This window comes from Paramisgurnus dabryanus, chromosome 15, assembly GCF_030506205.2.
Source record: "Paramisgurnus dabryanus chromosome 15, PD_genome_1.1, whole genome shotgun sequence".
In the NCBI taxonomy this organism is placed as follows: Eukaryota; Metazoa; Chordata; class Actinopteri; order Cypriniformes; family Cobitidae; genus Paramisgurnus; species Paramisgurnus dabryanus.
Genome location: NC_133351.1, coordinates 8,290,048 through 8,313,773, shown reverse-complemented (window position 1 = coordinate 8,313,773; position 23,726 = coordinate 8,290,048). Strand labels below are relative to the sequence as shown.

General features: G+C 39.1%; 1 protein-coding gene across 12 annotated transcripts in view; it reads right to left on the bottom strand.

Annotated features, from left to right (window-relative positions):
• obsl1b (obscurin like cytoskeletal adaptor 1b) overlaps nucleotides 1-23,483 on the bottom strand; it is a 30,644-nt gene extending 7,161 nt beyond the window's left edge. Inside the window, exons 1-31 of one of the 12 annotated variants that reach the window (XM_065252152.2) lie at nucleotides 23,146-23,483; nucleotides 18,179-19,289; nucleotides 16,629-16,898; nucleotides 16,215-16,475; nucleotides 15,816-16,121; nucleotides 15,466-15,732; nucleotides 14,941-15,216; nucleotides 14,488-14,763; nucleotides 14,113-14,388; nucleotides 13,573-13,848; nucleotides 12,998-13,273; nucleotides 12,487-12,774; nucleotides 12,324-12,392; nucleotides 11,423-11,707; nucleotides 10,718-10,978; nucleotides 10,297-10,590; nucleotides 9,732-10,010; nucleotides 8,795-9,082; nucleotides 8,316-8,591; nucleotides 7,795-8,070; nucleotides 7,055-7,330; nucleotides 6,291-6,566; nucleotides 5,917-6,189; nucleotides 5,410-5,685; nucleotides 5,036-5,311; nucleotides 4,614-4,952; nucleotides 4,263-4,538; nucleotides 3,470-3,739; nucleotides 2,699-2,965; nucleotides 2,310-2,579; nucleotides 1,162-1,428 (exon numbers count right to left, since the gene is read on the bottom strand). In XM_065252152.2, the coding sequence (XP_065108224.1) occupies nucleotides 1,162-1,428; nucleotides 2,310-2,579; nucleotides 2,699-2,965; nucleotides 3,470-3,739; nucleotides 4,263-4,538; nucleotides 4,614-4,952; nucleotides 5,036-5,311; nucleotides 5,410-5,685; nucleotides 5,917-6,189; nucleotides 6,291-6,566; nucleotides 7,055-7,330; nucleotides 7,795-8,070; nucleotides 8,316-8,591; nucleotides 8,795-9,082; nucleotides 9,732-10,010; nucleotides 10,297-10,590; nucleotides 10,718-10,978; nucleotides 11,423-11,707; nucleotides 12,324-12,392; nucleotides 12,487-12,774; nucleotides 12,998-13,273; nucleotides 13,573-13,848; nucleotides 14,113-14,388; nucleotides 14,488-14,763; nucleotides 14,941-15,216; nucleotides 15,466-15,732; nucleotides 15,816-16,121; nucleotides 16,215-16,475; nucleotides 16,629-16,898; nucleotides 18,179-19,187 (8,875 nt within the window). In that variant the 5' untranslated portion in view covers nucleotides 19,188-19,289; nucleotides 23,146-23,483. The remainder of the gene's footprint in view (nucleotides 1-1,161; nucleotides 1,429-2,309; nucleotides 2,580-2,698; nucleotides 2,966-3,469; nucleotides 3,740-4,262; nucleotides 4,539-4,613; nucleotides 4,953-5,035; nucleotides 5,312-5,409; nucleotides 5,686-5,916; nucleotides 6,190-6,290; nucleotides 6,567-7,054; nucleotides 7,331-7,794; nucleotides 8,071-8,315; nucleotides 8,592-8,794; nucleotides 9,083-9,731; nucleotides 10,011-10,296; nucleotides 10,591-10,717; nucleotides 10,979-11,422; nucleotides 11,708-12,323; nucleotides 12,393-12,486; nucleotides 12,775-12,997; nucleotides 13,274-13,572; nucleotides 13,849-14,112; nucleotides 14,389-14,487; nucleotides 14,764-14,940; nucleotides 15,217-15,465; nucleotides 15,733-15,815; nucleotides 16,122-16,214; nucleotides 16,476-16,628; nucleotides 16,899-18,178; nucleotides 19,290-23,145) is intronic. The other 11 variants (XM_065252154.2, XM_065252153.2, XM_065252156.2 and 8 more) reach the window with 11 other exon arrangements.
• Nucleotides 23,484-23,726: the final 243 nt, after the last annotated feature.

The following is a 23,726-nucleotide window of genomic DNA, read 5'->3' as shown; positions in this document are numbered from 1 at the left end:
ATTTTAACCCAGCAATGTGTTCTGTCCATTAGTGACACAGCCCTGGGTTAAAAACAATCATTTTTTTGAGTGCTGGGTTGTTTCTAAACCCAGGGCTGGGTCACTATTTAATCCATGGTGGGGTCAAAAAGGGACAAACCCAATCATTGGGTTGTAACTAAACCCATGCTTAATTGTGTTAGTCCAAAATGCTTGGTTGAAACAATTCAGCATTTTAAGCTAATTAAGCATGATTGGGTTTGTCCCTTTTTGACCCCACCATGGATTAAAAACCAAGTAAGGATTTTGTACAATGTATATATTAATAAGGCAGAATAACAATTTGCTCAGTGTCTTCTGCTTGGCATTAGCAATACACTAATACACTACATTCTGGTTTCGATCGAGGCTATGCCAATATTTATCAAGTTTTCCAAAACAGACAGGCATACAGGCATTCCCTATGGAAAAGAGAAGTTTATTTTAGAGAGGTGGTGACACCACCCTAGATTTTGAAGGCCAGCGCATAAATTTAGCTGCAATGAAAACAGATCCAGATTAATAGATGGTGCCAGGAATGGCCAAAGCACAGACTTTCTCTCATCGCTTGCGCATTTGTATTACAGCTTCCTCAGATCAGGATATCTTGAAAGGAACGTTTACACATAGTAATTGATGGTCTTTCAAAGAGCAAGTGTATTTTTTCGTGTTATTTTGAAAAGGTGGGTAAATTTTGATGTAGACAGGCTAATAAATGTAATCAAAGAAATCACAAACAGAAGAGCCGTGCATAACTTTTATCCTCCTCTCGTAATATCTATATTTCGCAGACTGTTAAGAGGAATTAAAAGGTTACCCAGGCAGGACCTTGTACTAATTCTTGATCCATCTCATTTGACATGCTTAATTGAATTATCATAGCTCATCTGATCTAATGTCAATACAGAAAGTTACTCTCTGGGACTCAGTAAGCAGTCCTACAGTCACCTGTTTGTTGCTGTCAAACTCTGGAACAAGTGTCACCAAAGTAGCTGCCTCTTGCTCATGTTACTCTTGGTCAATTGAATTTGTTTGAGACAACAACATCGCAACGGCCCGCAGTAATGGACCATCACTGTGAACCACAGCAAAGATTGCTAACAACACCACATAGTGAGAAAAGAGCAACACGTGCAGACTCACGTTCCACACTAAGCCTGGCTTGCGTGCGGTCATGGAGCGTTTCGCAGCTGTAGGTGCCCCGATCTGAAAGGACGAGCTTGTGGATTGTGATAGAGCGTTTTCGGCCATTCTGCTTCAGGGTGAACTTGGGCCCTGGATGTATAACTACTCCTTGTCTCATCCACTGCACTTCCCCTTTCTCATGGCTGACCTCCACCTCCAACGTCACATCGCTGTATTCTTCTGCCACCGCCTGCTCCATGCTTTTCGTAAAAAAAACCTGTGCCTCTAAAAAAAAGATAAGAGTGAAGTGTAATTTTTTTACATTGCAGCTCTGTATATCAGACGGGCAATGAGAAGGACATTATTTCATGCGCTTGGCCAAATACAGCTCTTCTCTTTCACATGGCTGTGTGTTGTAGTAGAAACACTTGTCTCTGTCAGTTAAGAGTGGAATTCTAACTGGAGAAGCTGTTAAGCACAAGCCATCATAAGCACCTTTTCAACAATTCAGGCATGTCTGAAGGGGTCACTATTAAACTCAAACATGTTGGCATGACATTAAAGACATGTACAGCCTCCTAATGAAAACACCATTGTACCCCCCCCCTTCAATATTGATATACATAAAACATCCCCATAAAGTGTATTTGTCAGTTGATAAAGAGAGGAGGCATCACCTACGGGTGGAACGATACGTGAAAGTTCCACGAGAGCCATTCGAATGCCTAATATTAAGCCTAAGGAGCGAACGGTCAAATCACTTTGATGTCATGTGCCGATCGGTCTGTGCAGCGCACATCTGAGTCAGTCCCAGGCAATCCATGAGTGGTAGATAGGACAAGCATGGTGTATGAACTGGCATTGTAAAGATGGTGTTTATACTCTCACCTGACTTAACAGCGTGAGTCTGAAATGAGTGCACGCACACCTAATAAAACAGAAATCTTGACCCCTGAACCGAGGTATGTCCTGAACCGTTAAACCGTTCCACCCCTAGTATCACCCATGCTCTCTTGTATCATTAGCAGCCCTGTATATTTATCTTCCTGTCATCATACAAATACCAGATTTGTTTGTGTTTATTATTCTGTCCAATTGCTTTATTTTCTAATTATCCAAATTTCATTTGTAAGCAAATAAAAAAAAAGTAATACACTTTGTCCTACCTTGGACCTGTAGGATTGCTCTGGAAATCACACCTTCAGCCTCAGCAGTCAGCTTGCAGCTGTCTGACACTTGGCAATTATTGATCTGCAGCACATGGCATAATCCAGTGCTTGAAATGTGGAACTTTTCGTTTGATGAAATTGGCTGGCTGTTTCTAAACCAGGCCAAGTGTGCGTCCTCTGGAGACACCACACACTTAAATGTGGCATTTTCTCCTTCCATGACAGTGATGTTGTGCAGCTCCGCTATAAACTCCACAATTCTGGGAACTTATGAAGAGAATACAAGATAATAAGGATTACAGCAATAATTTGATTTCAGGTTATATTTCATGCTGATATAGAGTCACACCACACTCAATAAAGTGCTTTGATGGAACTTGACCTACTGTTGACCACTACTGTAGCGATTGTCCTTTCATCTTTGGATTCACAAGCATATTCTCCCTCGTCATCTTCTGATACACTGTGTATCGTGAGGCTTCTCACACGGCCCTCAGCCCGGATTGTAAAATGTCTATTTGGCACAATCTCTTGGTTGTCCTTCAGCCACTGAACATCTCCTTTTGGCGTGTATAGTTCACATTTCAAAGCCACATCGCAACCTTTGAGTCCCACTACATTTTCCAGTGGTTTGGAGAATTTCACCTTTATTGCTGATTTAAAATAAGAGAGATTCAGTACAGACCTTAAAGTTACAAGTACATGCATTTGTAAAGAGATGTCAGCACACACAGAGGAATGGTTGGTCTTTGATAGCTCAGTTATGTTCATTTAAGTATCAACGTTGATATATTTCTCCTAAAATTGCTTCAGAGAAATAGAAATATATACATATTTGCAATTATTGAAGTACAATAAAGGTGTGCAGTTATAAAAATAGCAAAACTATTTAGCTTTGAATAAATTAGATGAGCAGAATTTGAGTTTACGTTGAATTTTTCAATAGTCACATTTGCAGACTTTTGGTATCAAATTTGAGCAGTTTGTGTCAAAACATTGTTGAGAGTTCATCTGAAATTGTACTGGAGACATTAGATAGCGTTCTGGGTTGTTTTATTCAGGAAATAGTGAGTCCTGGTTTATTCCTTCCTATGAGACTTTAGGAAAGTTTCCATCTGCTGTCTACATGAAACATTTTTTAGATTTTAAAATCTTACCTCTAACATTGACACTGAAGTTCATCTCATCTGATCCCACATGACATGTGTACAGTCCAGTATCACCTCTCTTGAGTGGGTTAATGGTAAGGCAGTGAGTGTTTCCATCACTTGTGGACTGGAACCGATCACCTCTGATTGGATCACGACCTCTCTGCCATTTCACAGGCGCATTGGCTCTATTTACAGTGGCACGTAGTGTCACACTGTCTTCTTCATAGGCTGAAATATTTGTTCGTTCATCTTTTTTGATGAATTGGAATGGTGATTCTATTAAAGATAATTTTGCAGTTATTAATGATTTATACATCTATTTTGGATGTAGATTTAAACCAAAATTTATTCCGACACCAGATATAATTTATGATATGTTTTACTAGTGGGTGCAGGACACAATAGTCAATTGAGGATAGCAAAATAAAGTAAACTTGCCATATTAGACTCAAAAATTCTTCATACAGTGGACTACCAGTACAATTGGTAAAAAGTTTGTGACCCAAAATTATTCAGGCACTTTCACCTGTCCATGTTTTGCTTAAATGTTTTTTCTTAAATTGCTAATGTGACCTTTTTTCACCACAAAACAGAAAAAAATAATGCATATGCTATTATTTTGTGTACTTACATTTAACAGTTGACAGATATTGAACCAACTGTAGTCCTTGTCATATTATATTACCATTATCTAAACTATAGCGAATAAACTGTGTAAAATGTTCAGGGTGTCTGAAATTGTGTGGTTTGACTGTATATCGATAATGAATTTTTCTTGCTATATTACTGCAACATTTACCTTGAACCAATACCATAGTTATCATTTTGTCATCAATGGCATCACAGATATACTCTCCAGAGTCAGATGTTTGAAGGTCTGGTATCACAAGCTTTCTCATTGTGTGTTTGCTTTCCAAGTGTGTACGTGAATCTTCATGTAGTAAAACTCCATTGTGGTACCACTGAACTGTAGCATTTGCTTGTGATACTTCACATTGTAGGACAAGGTCGTCTCCTGTGTTTAAAGTGTGGTGTTCTGGCTTCTCTGAATTCCCAATAATGGACACCGGCGCCTCTGAACAAAAAAGTTTGGTTAAGATTTGCATGTATAAATCAGGCAGATGCTTCTATTCAAATTGCATTCACTTACTCTTGGGTAGAAAGCTACAGAAAGGCACATCATCATTAATTTTTTTGTTTAACCAGGTCATACCTTCTACAGTAACACTGAAGACGACTTTATCATCCTGTGTGTGACAGATATACTCCCCTGAGTCATTCAAGTCAGCACTCAGGACAATCAAAGATCTAAATGTGCCTTCCTCTTCACAGATGAAATGTTCCTTTCCCTCGATCCTCTCATTGTCTTTAAGCCAACTGACCACCCCGTTTGCTCTTGAGATCTCACATTTTAGCACGATGGCATCAGATTCAAGAAAATGCAGCTTTGTCTCGATGTCAGCCTTTCGCATAATTGTCAAAGGGGGTTCTGAAAAGAAGATGGTGAAATCTTTTGCATCTGTTGATGCATTTATCAAACCATGTTTTATTTCTGTATCACCCATTTTTTACCTTTAATCTTTACAAGGAAGTCCATTACATCATCTCTGGCATCACAGACATATTGGCCTGCATCCTCTGATGCTGCCGAGTGAATGATTAATTGTCGACTTGCTCCGTCCTCTATGATAGTTACGTTGCTGTTTTCATCAATCTCTTCTCCCTCTCTTTTCCAGCTAACTTCAGCATTTGCTCGAGACACCTCACACTCAAGGACCAACGTGTCTCCAACCAGTTTCTCCACTCCATAGGCCATTTTCCTTGGCCGAATAAATCTAACTGGTGGTTCTGCATGAAGAAATGATGATTAAATATGAATATAATGAATTGAAACAAGGGAAAAGCATACATTTATATTTTATTTAAGATGTATACTGTATACGGACCTGCAATATTGACAATGAAGGTCACTGAGTCATCTGCGGTGTCACAGACATATTCTGCAGAGTCTTTGACTGTAGGTTTTGGGATAATAAGTCTTCTATAGACACTGTCAACCTCAAGTATTAAGCTGTTGCTCTCCTCCACTTCGAGTCCATCACGATACCAGCGCACAACGGCATTTGGTCTAGAGATTTCACAGCTCAATACCATCCTCTCGGATGTCTGTTGGCAAAGTTCCATTTGGGACTGGCTTGGAGAAATAATACGGACTGGCGGTTCTGTTGACACACATACCCCAAAACCAGTTCATGATGTATTTGTACAAAATTAGTGCTGTTAAAATAGAACATGAAATCATATGGATATTCCTAATCTTAAGCATAATTCTTCGAACTCTTTTACAAGCCGATTTTTCTTTGGCCCTGACAAAATAACCATTTCTCTTTGACCCTAAACAACCACTGACCAGGATTGCTTTTATGTACTTTTAATAGTGAAAAGTTTGATACCTTTTATGGTTAGATTGAAGAATATTGAATCGTCAGCTGTGTCGCAGACATATTCTCCAGAGTCCTCAATACCACTGTGCAGAATTTTTAACCGTCTGTATGGACCCTCAGCTTTTAACTTTATGTTTTCACTCTCCTGCAGTTTCTGTCCATCTTTGTACCATGTCACCTTTCCATTTGAACGTGAAAGTTCACAGCTGAGGACAATTTCCTCAGGAACATGCCGATCAAGGTGGACATCCTCCTTGGGGTATACAATCATCACTGGGGGCTCTTTAAAGCAAGACAAATGAAACATTTTCAGGTTCTCCTGTTTGCTTAAATATAGTTATATTTATATGTAGATGTTTGTATGTACATCAACATATACTCACCTCTTACATTGACTTTAAATATTAAGGCATTATCTCCAGCACGACAGGTATATGTACCAGAATCCGAAAGTTGAGCTGACAGGATGATCAGCCTGCGTACAACGTTTTCTACCTCTACAAGGACATTGTCGGTTGACTTTATCTCTACTCCATCCTTGTACCATTGTGCAACAGCATCTGATCTAGATACCTCACAATATAGGAGAAGATTGTCTTGTTCCACAATATTTCTATGCAGATCGTCTTCTGAGATATAAGCAAATGTCACCGGAGGTGCTGCAAATAGAACAAAATGGTTGTTAGTTTTATGTTTTACGGTTCATGCTTTGTCACGCACGTATGCCTTGTTAATCATGCAATTCAAGCACATCTGATGATTGCTTGAGCAGCCCTGATGATGTCTGTCTCCACTCTAAAGGCAAATGGAAGGTAACAGTTAATAAAAGCTTTGTGAGAATGAAGTGCTATTTAGTACTGAGATAATGGTTGTATTGCATGCTTCTCCAGCTTGAATTTTTTTCAAAGGTAGAGAACCAAGATGCTGGGTGAATGGCAACTAAGGATAGCAAAAATGAAAAATTGACTCGAAGCTTAAAAAAGTTGTCCTGCATTAGGGAAATGGTTAAGGAGCCTATAAAAGCAGATGAATGGATTTGTCGAAAGATGAAGAATAATGCGTTCAACCCAATGTAAACTGAACTCTACAAGTGACATAGTTGTTAGTTATATAATAAAATGTTTTACGCGTAAGCTTTGTATGTCACCTTTAACATCCACAAAAAATTCGCTGATATCATCAGCTGTATTACAACTGTAAAAACCAGAGTCGGATAATTTTGCTGATTGGATAACCAGTGTCCGCGTGGTGTGCTCTGTTTGGATGTTAATGCCAGACTGGGGCAGGAGCTGTAATCCATCCTTGTACCATTGGACCAGGGCTGTAGGATCAGATATCTCACATTGGAGAATGATTGGACAGTCTGCTTCAAAGGACTTGTTCTTCTCAGTCTCAGGAACAGCTGAGAACATCGCTGGTGGAACTAAGAGCATTTTTGTTCAGTAAAAAAATCATAGAATTACCAAAAAAGTAATTAAAATAAAAAGTAATGTTTTCAGCTGCTAATCGATGAGGGGAAATAATGGAATTTAATAGTGGAAAAAAAATGAAAATAGAGCAAATGATTAAGACAATTTGCTTAGGTGAAGCATGTTCTTACTGTCTGTAAATATGGTAACAGCATCTTGAATATACTAATTAGCAATAAGTGATTGAACAATGTTCATAAACCTTAATAATAATTTTATTACTATGGCATGCCAGCAAAATTTGTGAAAGATTTAGAGCTGGTGAAGTAATTTTAGTGTTTAAGAAAATGAGGCTTTGATTATTTGGTTATTAAAGCTTACTTTGTTAAAGTCTTAAAAGGGCAAACAGCATTTAGTGGATGAAGCATAACTTGAAATGTTAGTGTTTTTGAGGAAAAATATGTAGACTCAAAATCACCTGCAACATCCACCTTGAATGCTATGCGATCATCCACAGCCTCACAGCTGTAAATGCCTGAATGTTTGGGCTCAGCTGACTGGATGATCACTGTCCTCATAGTGCCCTCTGATTGGATGTCAAGTCCAGTTTGTTGTTGGAGTTGGACTCCGTCCTTGAGCCAGCAAACTTGAGAAGTAGGATCTGAGATTTCACACTGAAGTATAATGGGACAGCCTGCTTCAATGAACTTGTTTCTTGCGATTTCTGGAAGTTTTGAGAACCTAACAGGGGGAGCTATGAAAATTTTCCAGGTTATTTACAACAGAATTGAAACAAACTTTAGGCAGTCTTAACATACAGTACAGTACAAGGTTAGTAAAAGAATGTTTAGTTGTCAACATGTATAAGGAAGCAGTTATATACTGGGGTTTAAAAGGATGGTAAAATATGTTAAGGATGGAGGATTTTTTTTCTTCAAAAATTGATTAGAAAGGAAATATAAAGGAAATCCCTTTTTGTTGTACTGTTATGAAGATCACGTTGAACGTGCACCTTGAATGATATGGTATCACCTGGAACATGACAGGTGTAGTTTCCCGTATCAGACAGCTGTGCCGATTGAACAGTTAGTTTCCTCATATTCCCATCTCTTTGGAAATCAAGCCCAGAGTTTGGAGACAGTTCTGTACCATCTTTGCACCAGAGAACCTGAGCATTGGCATCTGATAGCTCACATTTCAAAACAATTGATGAGCCTACTTCAGTTGATTTGTTTGTTTCCTCTTCTGAGACTGGTATGAACTTCGGTGGTGGAGCTAAAAAAATGTTAATGGAATAGAGAAAAACTGCATGATTTAGTGAAGCTAAACAAATTTACTGATTAACATGCCAAGCTGTTTTTGCAAATGCTGCTTCTAAGGATGACAACATTTGGTTTTCCTTCTGCTTCTGAATAACCACAATTCGTAAATTGATTTATACAAATGTTGCGTCTTCAAAAGAGACAACATTGAATCACCTTTGATTTCCACATGGAATGTGATGCCATCATTGTTTGTCTGGCAGCTGTATGTTCCACTGTGATATAATTCAGCAGTTTCCACAGAGAGGGTCCTTATTGCTCCATTGGACAAAATGATCAAGCCATCTTGAGGCAGTACCTCATTCCCATCTTTGTACCACCACACTTGGGCATCAGGATCTGAGACCTCACATTGCAGTTTAAAGGGTCCTCCACTCTCAATGCATTTGGTCCGTTGACTATCAGGGACAGTGGAGAACTTCACAGATGGAGCTACAGACAGTTCTGTACAGACACATGTACTTAGCTTAGAACATACATAAAACATTAAGAGTTAACCAAAATACATTTAGCGTTTGAAAGAGTCTATTTTGCATGTATACAGACGCTTAACTGTAATGATCAGTAAAATGGAAATGCAAACATCAGAATATAAGATGAAGAATTAGTAACGCAAGAGTATCCGACAAAGAACATTAAATCACAAAGTACGACAAAAACAAAACCGTGACAACAGACTTCAAAGAAACAAATGTACTGATTTGTGCAAACGTTACTTTGTATTTTGTTAGCAATGGGGTTTTCATTTTTCTGAATAGATCTCTAAAGAAGATTATTGGTAATTGTTACCTAATAATACAATTACAGTTTACTAAGTGAAAACTTACTCAATATCGTATTATTGCTAATCTTGTAGTTAATGTGTTGAAATTAAGGTGACCTAACTAATTTACTGTGTTAGTTTAAATCTTTCAGTAACAAAGATTACTTGCCAACCTATTATCTATGATAAGAGGTTGTAATTTCTCTGTTGCAGTGTTTAGCCACTTAATACTTTCTTTCAACACTGTTAGTGATCATGACATGATTGAAGTGGTTAGTGTGATAATCGGATGAATTGAGCTGGCGTAGATGACGTAGATGAATCAATCACCTGGTGGGTCCACTGCACACAGCGCGGTGACCTCATCCATCTCACAAGCATGTAGTCCAGAGTGAGACGATTCATCTGATTTGATAACAAGAGCTGTGAAAGTCCCCTCAGAATGGGTGACAATGTCACATTGTTCATGGAGTTCCTCGCCTTCTTTGTACCAGCTCACTTCCGTCATTGTGCTTGATAGCTCAGGTTGTGGATAATAAGTATTATCTTTTTCACCAATTGACATGCTCCTCTCAGTGTCATGGGTGGTAGACTTTTGCAGCGATGTAGCTAAGGGTTTAATTTGATATGTTTTAATGTAAGCATTTGATCTAGACAAGAAAAAAGTTAATATAATTGTTGTTTTTGAGTATAGTATAGAACATGCATGCCAAAGAAATTATTTGTTTCGTAATTTCCTCGAAGCGCAAAGTAGAGAACCACAATTTAGTGCAGCCTGTGTTTTGATCAATTTTTGACTTATTTCAAATCTTGTAAACTTTCATTACTGTATCTCATTTTAAAACAAACTGAACTGTTTATATAGCAGTGTGGATGTAAACTAGTTTTAAATCACCTTTGACATCCACCTTAAATATAATGTCATCATCCATTGTCTTGTAGTCATGAACCCCTGAATGACCCAAGTCTGATGCTGGAACAATTGTTTTTTGTACACCTTCCTCTGTTTGAGTCTCATATCCGTTTTGAAAGTACAACTGTATTTCATCCTTCAATGGAGAATCCAATCGACTGATTCTCAAGTCAACTGGAGAATCACTTTCAATGGGCGTGACCCCTTTAGCTTCAGATGGTTGTGTAAATAAATCCTCTTTGCGAACATGTTCTTCAGGTTGAGGAGACAAGTTATCTATTAAGATTGTAAGTGTGAATGAATTTGAATTGTCTTCGGCACAAAACATTTAAGCAAAAAGCCAGATGAAGTTAGTTGCTTGTATGTTTACTAATACTGTATTAGACATATAGTCTTGAATCACCTTTTATTTTCTCTTGATATACAATGGATTGATCCTTTGCGTCAGTCTTACACGGTGCGCTGAGACACGTCTCTGCTGACTGGACAAGCTCTTTCCTTGTGGGATTATGGGATATCATTTTTGTCCCAACTTGTTGGCAGGATATAGATTGGTCTTGGGTCATGTGTTTAGAGTTCTCAATTAGAAGTACACTGGAACTGTCTGGATCAACGGGCAAGCTCTCGTCCGTTTCACAAATTGGTGGGGAGTTCGTCCTCGAAGCTAGGAATGTTTCAAGTTATATAAAAAGAGACATATATTACTATTATGACACATTTTATAGAAAAATTGACGTAAACAAGATGAATTTGTTTTACATTTCAAACCATTGCAATTTAAGCAATACATCTTTAGTTTTGATCAAATTTTCTATAACTTTTTAAGCTAGAGGTTTGAGATGACACTATAGTTTTTTTGAGATGATGATTTTGGTTAGAAAAAACATTTGGTCATGGATTCAAATAGTGAATAATTATGGAACGTAGCTATATCGTAGAAAAAGCTTATAAAATAGTCAAGCTGTATGTTTGTGTATTCAAATTCAGTAAATAGATTAAAATAGTGAAAGATGAGGTTAAGTCGTTGTTAGGTGATAAATGTTGTCAATGGCATATATTTTGCTCTCATCATTATTTGCAGAATGATGGAGCTAACTATTTAAATCACCTTCAACATCCACCTTATAACTTAAGACATCGTAATCCAGGGGACTTTCTTGCATTTTGATATGGTTAGAGCCTTCCACATGGAAAGGGGAAATTTTTCTCTCCAATGTCTTTGGTTGTAGCTTTGGTTCCTCGTCAATAAATCTGAAGGTTGTAGGAATGGAGACTGAGGGGTTCCTCTGAATTTCTGAATTTTTTCCAGGTCTTTCCTCTGCAAACTTTGTGTTGTCTGCTTCACATCTGATTTCAGCTTCATGTTCCGATTCTGATTGTCTGAAAATCTCTTCTACGAGTTGGGTGGTTTACAGAAAGAAAAGTGTTGGCTTGATTTTCGGTCTTCTTAGTCAGCAAAGCTTTTAAAGATGTTTTTTTCATTTGTTTGGTTAGTGTCAAGATTTTAAATCATAAGACAGAAGCCACAAATATAAGAGGGGTGACCATATCACACATTGGTCTACAGTGGTTAAGACAATACAAAAACACAACATGATTACGCAAGAAGTCAGATCATCATTGGGTGTTCCAACAATTCATTCACTCAACCATTCGTTCTGTCAACAGTTCAATCAGTACAGGCCTGATGATGATTCTGAATGGCACATGGACAAGATGACTTAAGCGGATGGCTGTTTAAATTATAATTTTAAATGAAATGCACATCAAAGAAGAAATAAAGATTTTGTAAGTCTATAAAATGAGTGTTAGTCTGGAAGATGGTTTTGCAGACCAACTGCATGTTGGATAAAGACATGATAGCAGGAATTAGTTTTAGGAGATGTTTTGGGGATGGCAATCAAGATGCAGGGGACCAGCATCTTCGGTAGGAGCCATCTGACAGTTAAAACCACCCTTGTTAGTGGCATTGGGTTAAATTTGCTTGGGTTGAATTAGCATTATATCACCTTTAATATCCACAGTGCATGGGTCATCATAGGTCTCACCACTGCACACCTCATAGTGAGACAGTTCTGCTGTTAGGAAAGCCACAAAGAAAACAATAACTGACTTGCATCAGCCATAGTAATGCTCCTAATTCAGAATGGGATAAAATAACTGGCAAACCACCTTGGTCCATTTCAAACCGGATGGGAACATCTGGTTCCTTCTGAATCAGACACTCGTCAAAAACAGATGTCTCTGGTAACTTCCCTACAGTTTCTTTGGATTCATCTAAACAAACTTCAGGTTCACTTTTAGCTGCAGCTTGAATCATGACCTTTTCCTTCTCATCTTTTGCCTGATAGATGTATGGAACAGGATCCAAGATCTCACAATGTAGTGCAACAGGTTCCGTTTCATCAGTGCTTTTGGTCTTCTCATCCTCGGGAACAGCCAAAAATGTCTTTGCTGGCACTACAGATGACCATTGACAGAGGAATGCTTTATTCAACATAAAAGACTAATGTTTTTAACTAAGAAAGATAGAACCAATTATGGATTTTGAAGACAGGTAAACATTAACAACATACATAAGAAGAGAACTTATAAAAGCTACACCTAGCATACAATTGTTAGTTGCCACACACACACACAAAAAACCCGCCAATTAGATTAAAAGCAAATATTTTAAATTCACCTTGGTCTTGTACATTAAACTGGATGGCATCATCCGTTCTCACACTGTTGTACCATCCAGAGTTAGAGGTCTGTGCTGTCTTGACAGCTAATGTCTTCTTGGTACACTCCGATTTGATATGAGGCGGACTTTTTGAGATGAGCTCTACACCATCCTTGTAACAAAACTCCTTGGCACTTGGGTCTGAGATCTCACAGTGTAAATCAGTGGAGTAGTCTGCTTCAAACAGCTGGGTCTTCACAGTCTCTGGTAAGGCTGAGAACATCACTGGTAGCTCTAAAGGTGACCCGTTGCATCATTAAACAATATACATTAAAGGTTTTTAAAGGTTATTTACACTGCCAAATCAATTGATTTCTCAGTCCATATGCCAAGAAGCAGGTTAAACAAAGTAATGCAAAACATGTAATATCTGTATTAAATTACTGCCCACAAGATAGATGCAATAGTAAGATGTATATTCATAACAGCAGTTCTAAGAGACAAGGACAACACGAAAAGCCATCTGTTAGTATGCATCTAGCTACCAAACAAGTTACTTGATTGACAAGTTTTAGTAAAAAATCACAAATCACCTTTAATGTCCACAATGAACTGGACAGCATCATCAGATGTTTCACAACGGTACAATCCAGAATGTCTGGGCTCAGCTGACTCCACTATCAGTTTCCTTACATCTCCTTCAGACTGAATATCCAAACCAGTCTCTGTCTTAATCTCTACGTCATTGTGAAACCAGCAGACATGGACTTTAGGGTCTGAGACCTTACAGCGGAGTTCAAAGCATCCACCTGCTTCAGTGCATATACTCTTCTCAGCATCTGGAACAGCTGAGAACCTCACTGGTGCAGCTAGAGAGTATGATTCGGGTCAGAATCATCAAGAATTATAAGAAATTTAAAGCCCTATCACATTTAACAACTGAATGTACTGTATAGGGACAACAACTGAAAAGATAACACATAAAGCTAAACCAGGAAATATAGGAAGGGGTATTTTGCAGAAATTGTTTAAATATGTCATTCAAGAGCAACACAGAAAGCAGTTGTTATTAGTTGCGTAATTGCAAGACACACAGTTAAATCGTAAGTCAGAAATAAAGAAAGCTAAATCACCTTTAATGTCCACATGGAATTTGATGACATCATCCTTAGTTGTGCAGGTGTACACTCCAGCATGAGACAGTTGTGCTGACTGAATACTGAGCGTTCTCATGCAGCCCTCTGATAGGAAGTCTGCTCCAGATTCTACAAGGAGCTGATCCCCATCTTTGTGCCAATGGACCTGTGCAGCCGATTCTGAAATTTCGCATTGCAGAACAATGGGACAGCCTGCTTCGTTGCATATTCTCAGTTTTTCTTTGGGGACAGCTGAGAACCTCACAGGTGGGGCTATGGATATTAATAGAGACTTAAAACACCCTAAGCTTCAACAGTTTGTAAGTACTTATTTGTATAATTTTTTTCTGCCAAATCAAAAATCTAAATCACCTTTAACCTCCACATTAAAGTGGACAGCATCACCCCTTGTCTTGCAGCTGTACACCCCTGAGTGGTAAAATTCAGTTGACTGGACAATCAGTTTCCTCATTTTGCCTTCAGATTTGATGTCTAGTCCTTTTTCTGGCAGGAGTTTTACTCCATCTTTGTACCAGGATACCTGGGCAAGTGGATCTGAGAGCTCACATTGCAGTGTCATTGTTGATCCTGCTTCAGTGGACTTGTTCCTTTCAACATCTGGTAGCACTGAGAACCTCACTGGTGGGGCTATGTGTTTTGAATCAGTGTTTGGTAAATTTGGTAAATTAAGAAAATTCAAGACATCATTTATGGAACATATTCATGTCAGTTTGATTGAGATAAATGTAGCTTTGTTTAGCCAAATGAAATGGGTTTACAACTTTCTGTAGTATAAAGAAAGTAACGGAAATAAAAATCACTCACCCTCAACCTCCACATTAAATCGGATGACATCATCAATAGCATCACAGCTATAAACTCCTGAGTTTGCGAAATCAGCTGATTGAATGACAATCCTCCTCATTGTTCCTTCTGCTTGAATGTGTAGACCTTCCGTTGAATGAAGTTCAACACCATTCTTATACCACCGAACTGGGACCTCAGGATTTGACAGCTCACAGTAGAGCACTATAGGGTTGCCAGATTCCACAAATTTGTTTCGATCCATTTCAGAAAGTGGAGTGAATTTTACTAATGGAGCTGATTAAAAGAAACAGTATACAGTATAAGCTAGTGAAACACAACAATTGTGACTATTTTAAATACACCTTAACAAAGAAAATCAATCTTAAAGCGATACTCCAGCCAAATATCAAAATTATCTCCAAAAATGTACTCGCCCTCAAGCAATCTGAGATACATATGTCCATCATCTTTTAGGCGATTGCTTAAGGGTGAATAAGTCATGGGGAAATTTTGATATTTGGCTGGATCCCTTTAAGTGTTCACCTTGTATGTACAGAGCAGCTGAATCTCGAATTCCATAGGCAATGAAGGTGATCTCTGCTCCATTGTCTGTCTCTCGTACCCCACGAATGCGTAGGGACTGGTGTGTTCGTGTACGTCTTATGGAGAAGCGCTCATCGTCTTGAAGCTGGTTTCCATTTAAAAACCAAGTGCCTATAACTGAAGCAGAGAGCTCAATAGAAAAGCAAGCATCCTGGCCTTCTGGCACTAAAGCATCTTGTAGAGGTGCTTGGATCCTGGCCACTGGAACTAGATCAAATGGAAATTAAATTAGTTAGTGCCTTTACTTTATGTGTATATAATGGAGAGCTTCATAGCAATAATCTGCTTACCAAGGTGAACAGCTCGAGGGAACTCTACATTTCCACTCCTTCCATATTTGTTGACACTGCATATGCGAAATCTGTAGTCGGCCTCGCATGGAACGCTGTCACCGAGGATCTCCACTGCAGTTGCAGTGTCAGTGGTTAAGCATTGTAGCCACTCTTGGGAGCCTACCTCTTTTCTCTCAATTATATACCCTGAAGGTGGATTCTTTCGAGAATCTTGTGCTGGAAACCAGGAAAGGAGGGCAGCATTTGCTCGTTCTGTGTTGATCTGAACCCCAATAGGACAGCTTGGTGGACAATGCCTTGCAGCTAAAATGAGTACAGGCAAAGAAGAGGTTAGTTGTAAAGGAACACATAAGGTGATTGTGATGTTGAATTATTATCAACTTAATGTTTTCTAACCTTTCACCCTTAGTTGAGATGATGTCTTTGATCTACCCACATAGAAAGTGACCAAACCAGAATCTAGCGTTGTGGTGTTGACAAAGACTAAAATATGTGTCCTTCCAAAGGATTTGAGGATGGTTTGATGGGTCTCCCTTAACTCAGTTCCATCTTTGTACCAATGAATGTCCATTTCCTCTGCCTCAACCTCTGCACAGAATGCTGCATTTTCCCCTTCCAGAACATCAACTTTTCGTGGCAGCTTTCTTACAATGGTGCCTTTAGAGAGCAAGTTTACATTAAAGTGGGAAAAACTGTTATTGCAGTTGCAAATTATAACTAAACTAGACTAATGCAAACTAAGTTAGTGGTTAAAGTTATAATAGCTAACGTAACTGTGTTTCCAGATACTGGCAACATCAAGATCTTTACCTTTGACTGCTACCTCAGCAATGCTTCTGCCCCCATCAGCCATCTCACAGAGATATATCCCATCATCATCAACTCCAATATCACGAATTGTGAGTCTTCGCTTTGTCCCCCACTCCTCCATTCCATATTTTGCTCCTGGCTGTAACCTCCTGTCTTCTAAATACCATGTGATTGGAACAGAGTCCTCAGGAACCTCACACTCAAGAACAGCTAAGTCTCTCTCCCATACTTGCAGGTCATTAAGTGGTTGTTTAAATCGCACAAGTGGCTCTGTTGTTATAAAAAGAAAAGAAACCATGAGATTAAAAAAGTAATAGGTGGAACTAAATTGTGTCTGTTACATTAGCTGTTACAAGATATTATCTATATTATATGGCAACACCTGGCATGAAGAAAAGTCTAGCACATGTTGTGTTTTGGATGCTGATCCCCAGCAAGGGATGCTGGAGTAAAGCATTGAATTGTAACGTTATACATATACACTACTGTATATATCTGCTTAGGCAGCCAAAGGGTCTGTCCAGTAGAATTAGGTTTTACTTAGTATTAACAAAATTAAGAGGGAATGCATTGTCATTTAGCACATTTTTCATTGCTCAAAAACAACATTATTGTGTGTATTTGGTATAATACAATGTGTTTGCGTGGTTTATGGTTCAAAACACATTATTTTCCACATATCGTACATTTTTGTAGCTCCAGATTTCACTCTTTTCCTGAAAGGCAAAGATTTGAAAAGCTCGGTGTCCCTGATTGGCAAGCTAATCTGTACGTGATTGGCCTGAATACCTCTAACGTAAAATGTAACGCTCATTACCATGTTCGAATGATTCAGTCACAATGCAATGCTAACAGGAGTTAAATTACAGGCTGTGAGTGCAAGCGGGAGGAATTTTTATAATGTCGGTCTTGTCTACATCACCAATCCTAGAAAGTAAACTTTTGCCTACAATCCATGTGTTTGTTGTAGTCCAAGAAAAGAGATTTATATTGGAGACGATAACTTGTGTGATCGTTTACTTTGGGTTATGTACCTTTTGCATATCGTTAACATGTACTAGTACACACTTACACAACAAATGAAATGTAAAAACGTGAATAGGACAGTAAGTGCTCTTTTTTTATCAATTGTTTATATCACATTTCTGATATATTCTAATGCAAACCAATCAGTTTTGCCTGTTCAGTGGTTCATGTGAGAAACATGAGCTTGCCTCTAGAGATTTCCATCACATGTACAGGCCTTTCAAAGCCTAAGTGACTTTGCAGACATGGGACTGGATGGAATCTATTTAACGTTAATGAGTTTGGCCTAGACTGGCCATTTTAAAGCTCCCTTGATGCATTTCTTACAAATGAATCATCAATACTGCTGATTACTGCTGATTGGGGAACCAAATGCTTGACATAGCAGGGACCACTGGATATTTAATTGTGTAATGCACATGTATGACCAGGTCTTTTATAATGTTATGTTTTATATTCATTTTTATTGTCCAAAACATGTACTATCTGTATGACCCTAAACAGATGCTAATTAAGTGACTTACCTTTAACAATAAGGTGTACAGCACTCAGAGTTTGTCCTGCAGTGTTTGAAGCAGAACAGACATAGACTCCATTGTCCTGTTGTTTGCAGTAAAGGACTTTAAGTGTAAAGTAGCCTTCTCTGTCTTCATACAGCAGATACCGTCTGCCCGACAAGATTAGTCTTCCATCTTTCCTCCATAAGATTTCTGGTTTTGGCTTCCCGGTTACATAGCAGCGGAACTTTGCATGCTTCCCTTCAGTCACCGCAAACATTTTTACTTTGGCTGTGTTTGGCAGCGGGTTGTGCCTTGCTGCAACCTGCCTTCCACTTCTCTGCTTTCCCTGATGTGATTTCCAGTGGGTGTTCGTGTAACCGTTACGGTTCCCTTCATCTTCATGTCCCGGTCCCGCATCCACCAACAGAACGGCCCCTGCCAAACTCTCTCCAAATTCATTGCGGGCCTTGCACGTGTACACCCCTCCATCTGGTGCCCGTGTCTTAAAAATCTTTAGCTGAAACCATCCTCCATCCTGATAGCTGACACTAAAATGTGTGCTCTCAAAGATTTCATTCAACTTTTTGCCATCTTTCTCCCACATCACTTCTGGCCGTGGTTTTCCCCACAGCTTGCAGGAGAACATGGCATCCTCTCCTCGTCCAACCCTAGTTGAGAGGGGTTTGATGAGAAAGCGTGGTTTGTTTTCCTCCCGCAATTCCAGCTCCTGCGCCTCGCCTTCCACTTTCAAAGTAGCTGCTGCATATGTCTCTCCGATGCAATTCTTGGCTTTACAGATATATTGTCCACTGTCTTCCAGCGTCACTGAAGTTATGATAAGGTTGTAGACATTGCCATCCTCGAACACCCGGTATTTGCCCTCTGGATGGATTTTCTCATTGTTTCGTTCCCATATGACTGCAGGTCTGGGGTCTCCACCAATCTGGCATTTCAGAACTGCGTCTGTACCGCTCTGCACAACCACAGGACGAGGGTAGGCCAGAAACCGTGGCGCTCCACCAAAGACATCCATCCCTGCTTATTCGCCAACCTCCACTCAGAGTGACAAGCTATAGGCATTCAGTCTTTGTTTTTTAATAAAATATTACCGTCCAGCCCCTTATCAATCGAGTTTCTAAATCATAAATAAAAAAATATACAGTGTTATAATTAACAGCAATCATTTCATTATTCACTGTAATTGCAAAAATGTTATGGGTCTTGTAGATATCTATGAATAAATTAAAATATTTATATTTTGATTTGACTGATAATTGCACTGTCCGAAAAAGTTTCAAAACTGTACCTTTTCTGTTGCTGGGGTGGTACCCCAAGGTTCTGTTTTGTACTTTTACAGGTATGTTAAACATATTACAATGTTGTACCTTTTTGGATACATTATTGTGCCATAAGGACCTATTGCAGGGGTCTTCAACCCTGCTCCATGTGAGCTACCTTCCTGCAGATTTTAACTCTAACCCCAATCAAAAACAGCTGAAGCAGCTAATCGAGGTGTTCAGGGTTGCTTGATAATTATAGACAGGTGTGTTGGAGCTGGGTTGGAACTGCAGGATGTTTGCTTACCAGGAGCAGGGTTGGAGACACCCGACCTACAGTGTACCTTTAAGGGATCATTATAATTGTACGTAGATCCTACGGCATAGCCGCGACTGGGTAGATTATGCGTCGGTTTTTATTTATACTTTTGCATCGTTGTCCACGTCGACATGCAAACACACATGCAGACCACTGGTACGCAGTATCCACGCGTGTTACCACAGTTTTGAGACGACCAGCAGTAATGGAAGTAAATAAACAGCGACTAATGTTGCCGTTTGAGTTAAGTCACTCCACAAATTGATCCATCTTTGTTCTCACCATTGCAAACGGAAATATCTATGACGCAATTTTTTTACCTGACGGGAGGGGTTCTAGTAGACCAATCACAGTGCTTGCAGTCGACGTAGAACTTCTGCACTGTAAAAAATTGGGTGAGGTGCACGTTAGGGTAGAGGCTTCATGGTTCCACTTAGATCTGAAAACCTGAGATCCGACCAGAGACCCGTTCGGGTCTTAAAGTTTCATGTGTGCCTCGGACAGGGGTCGGGTATAATAATAGCGACATCGGGTCTCGGGTAATTTAAAATGAATGTTAAAATGTGTTTTTGCCGAACAGACCTGAAGACCCGAACTCTCTCGCGTGTGTGCATCAATGTCCTTTTCAATGTCCTGTTTCCCAAAAGCGCTTGCAACATTGTGTTGCTGGTGGTAGGTTAATTTTAATTGAGACAGACATGTCAGTCAATTTTAAATGTACATTTTAGCGGTTACCTTGGTGTCGTTGTCAGATCACAAAGTAAAACAAATGGAGCAGCTCGCCAAATTGGTTGCGATACCAGCAGGGTTTTTTTTACTGCTGCGTGTGGGGCTGCAGACTGCACACATGTCGGTGCCGTTTACATTCGGCTCCAGTCCGTTTAAAAAAAAAATGCCACTGGTTCGGGTCGGACTCGAGTCTAATTCTCTCGGGACGGGTATTTCTTTAAAAAAAACTGATTTATGCATGTCAAGTTCGGGTAGAAAGTGATATGGGTCATTTCGGGTCAGATACATTTCTTTGGAACCGAGAAGACCTCTACGTCAGGCTATGCAGAGCTACGCAGAGGCTACGGATAACCTACGGCATAGCTACGGCATAGACCTTACGCACGACTATTAATATAATATGAGGTTGTACCTTCCTGGGTGCATTACTGTACCATAAGGACCTATTGTGTACCTTTAAAGGTACAGTTAAAGGTTTTATAACCCTAAAATTTAACTGGTACAAAATTGTTCCTTAAAGGTAACATATCATGAAAATCTGACTTTTTCCATGTTTAAGCTATAATTGGATCCCCAGTGCTTCTATCAACCTAGAAAATGTGAAAAAGATCAACCCAGTTACTTTTGGTAAACCATTCTCTGCAAGCATGGGAAAAAATAGTTCATGGAAATTTGGCTCCACTTGTGATGTCAGAAGGGTATAATACCCCCTTTAAGATACACAATAGGTCTTTAGGGTTTAATATTCCACCCCAGCTACAGAAAAGGTACAGTTGTTTTCTGTCAGTGTACAAATCTTACGGTGATATATATGATGGATTACCTATACTAAATCAAATAATTAATCAGGCAAATACATTTTTTAAATTTTATCAAGTCATTGGCCCTGGTTACAGTCCAGGTGCTTCAGTTTTGGTACATAGAGTACTTAATAAAAATAATTTTGTCAAAATGTGTCAAACCTCCTTAATTATTTTATATAATTTTGGCAAATTTACAAAATGTTAAAGAAAAAACTTGAAAAACAGCACAAAAGATTGTTTCCCCATAAAGCATTGCATTTCACCAGGGTACTTAATGTCCAGAACATTCTTAGATATATGTGTGTGAGAATAACCCAAGCCAACAGTCTAGAGGTGAACAGTCTTTTAGTCCTATCTCAAAAGCCACCACAACACATAACTAACACAGCTGGTGCTGTATTTCAATGGGAAAGTGCTTATATATAGTATGCACTAAATAAAGACCTGTGAGGGGGCATGTGTCAGGTATCACAAAGCACACGAGTACACACATACAACACCGGTATCGCACACTCACATAGGACACACCCCTTGGGGACCTCTTAGTCAAAATATGCTATGCCCCCTCACACCCTTTTTAGCAAATGCATTGACGTACTGTGTTAAGGTGTTAAATATCATTTTCAAAATTAGTTTGTTTGTCATTTGTTTAGAGAAAGAAATACTTGCTGTGTATTTTTAGTGGTATCTTTTCCTAAAATATATGTCCAACCTGCATGTGAAGTAATCCACAATCTCATAGATTTTTAAGTGTGCCTTCTCAAATTCAATCATGCTGGCAGTTTGGCTTCTTAAATGTACTGGCAGTTGTTAATATGGAGGCTGGTTTATCTGTTTTAGGATGGCACATGAATCGCTAGTCCTGGGCATCTATGACGTACAGCTGTCCCCTGTAAGAATACGATCCGGGCCCAAGTGTTCTCTCCAGAACCATAAACGTTCATTATTTAGAAGCTGATCTCATGAGAATTCGTATGTATTTTACGAGTTGGATAATTTGTTTGAATTGATACAAAGTTAATTGTGCAAAACGTACGATTATCATAAAAAACAATAAAGAAACCCTACACATAACCCCCACGTCACAGAGGTCAAGGCAAATCGTACAAAACTGTACGAATGAGCTGGTATGATTTAATACGAATTAGCCACCCTGTAAAATACGTACGAATTGTAACGTATGAGATACTGTTGTTATTTACCATCACACTACAGTTTCATGTCCGTAGCACACTGCAAACAAGACAACAAACATGACATAACATATGCGTAAAGCTGACACATCCTACAAATAAGCCAGTGTGTTTGAATGTCCTAACAATTAAAGGGATAATTCACCCAAAATGTAAAATTTGTCATTATTTACTTACCCTTATGTCGTTTGATCCCCAATGTATTTTGTTGTAACCCAAATGCAGATATTTGTGATTACAATGATATAATGACCAGAAAACCCTTCAGGCTTCAAAATGACCCAAAAGTGTTAAATACATGTCTTATATATTTAAAGTGTCCTGAAGACATTTTCTGCCCTATTTTCTTGTTGTGGATATCGCTGTTGTTTCAGTTCTTACACATTATCTTAATACTGACTAAAAACCAATCTGCATTTGGGTTCTGGAGAACAAATGGAGTTTCAAACGACATGAGGATGAGTAAATAATGAAGTTTTAGTTTTTGGGTGAACTATCTCTGGGTGAACTATCCCATGTTGGATGTGACATCAAGCATACATAAAATGATGCTAGTGGGTTCTCCCTCAAGGGTTTAGGAGGAGATTAACCTCATGTTTGTGAACCTAATTTAATTAGACTGACCTTTGGCCTCAGTGAAGCTGCACTTCATAACACAAACACAACGTACCTCTCTTCAGTCCTCAGAGACGACTTGCAATATACATTCCTAGGCGCCAAGCTTCTTCTGCTCCTGGTCACCGGCCCTCACTCCCAGCAGTAATTTCCCCAAGGAGTAATCCTTTGCACTTCGAAAAGGTTTTTAATCCTTGTTAAGAACTAGTGTCTGTCACCTGTCCATTTTGCCAAGGTTTTCACATGTCTCTTTTAAAGATGATTTTTGACCCTATCAGACCGCCTTCCTTTAAACAGTCCAGCAGTCCCACAATCTCTGTGGCGTTTAGTCCTGAGACACCCCGAGTGTCATTGTTCGTAGAGGACTGTTAAATGCTTTTGCAGCTGCTGCTGTCCCCTAAAAATACTGGCTGCCTCGATGACAGCAGTAAAGATAAGTTAGGCTCTCCATTCACTTGCTTGCAGTGGCTAAAGATAGGTTGGATGGCTTGTCATGAGCAGATTGCTTCATGTACTTGAGACCTTGCTATAAAATCTAAGGAGACGTGTTGGTTTTGTCTGGCCTTCTAAAAACTTTCAGCATTATTAAGTTTAAAACCCCAAAAAGTTTCCATGTAATGTTTATATTTTTTGGTA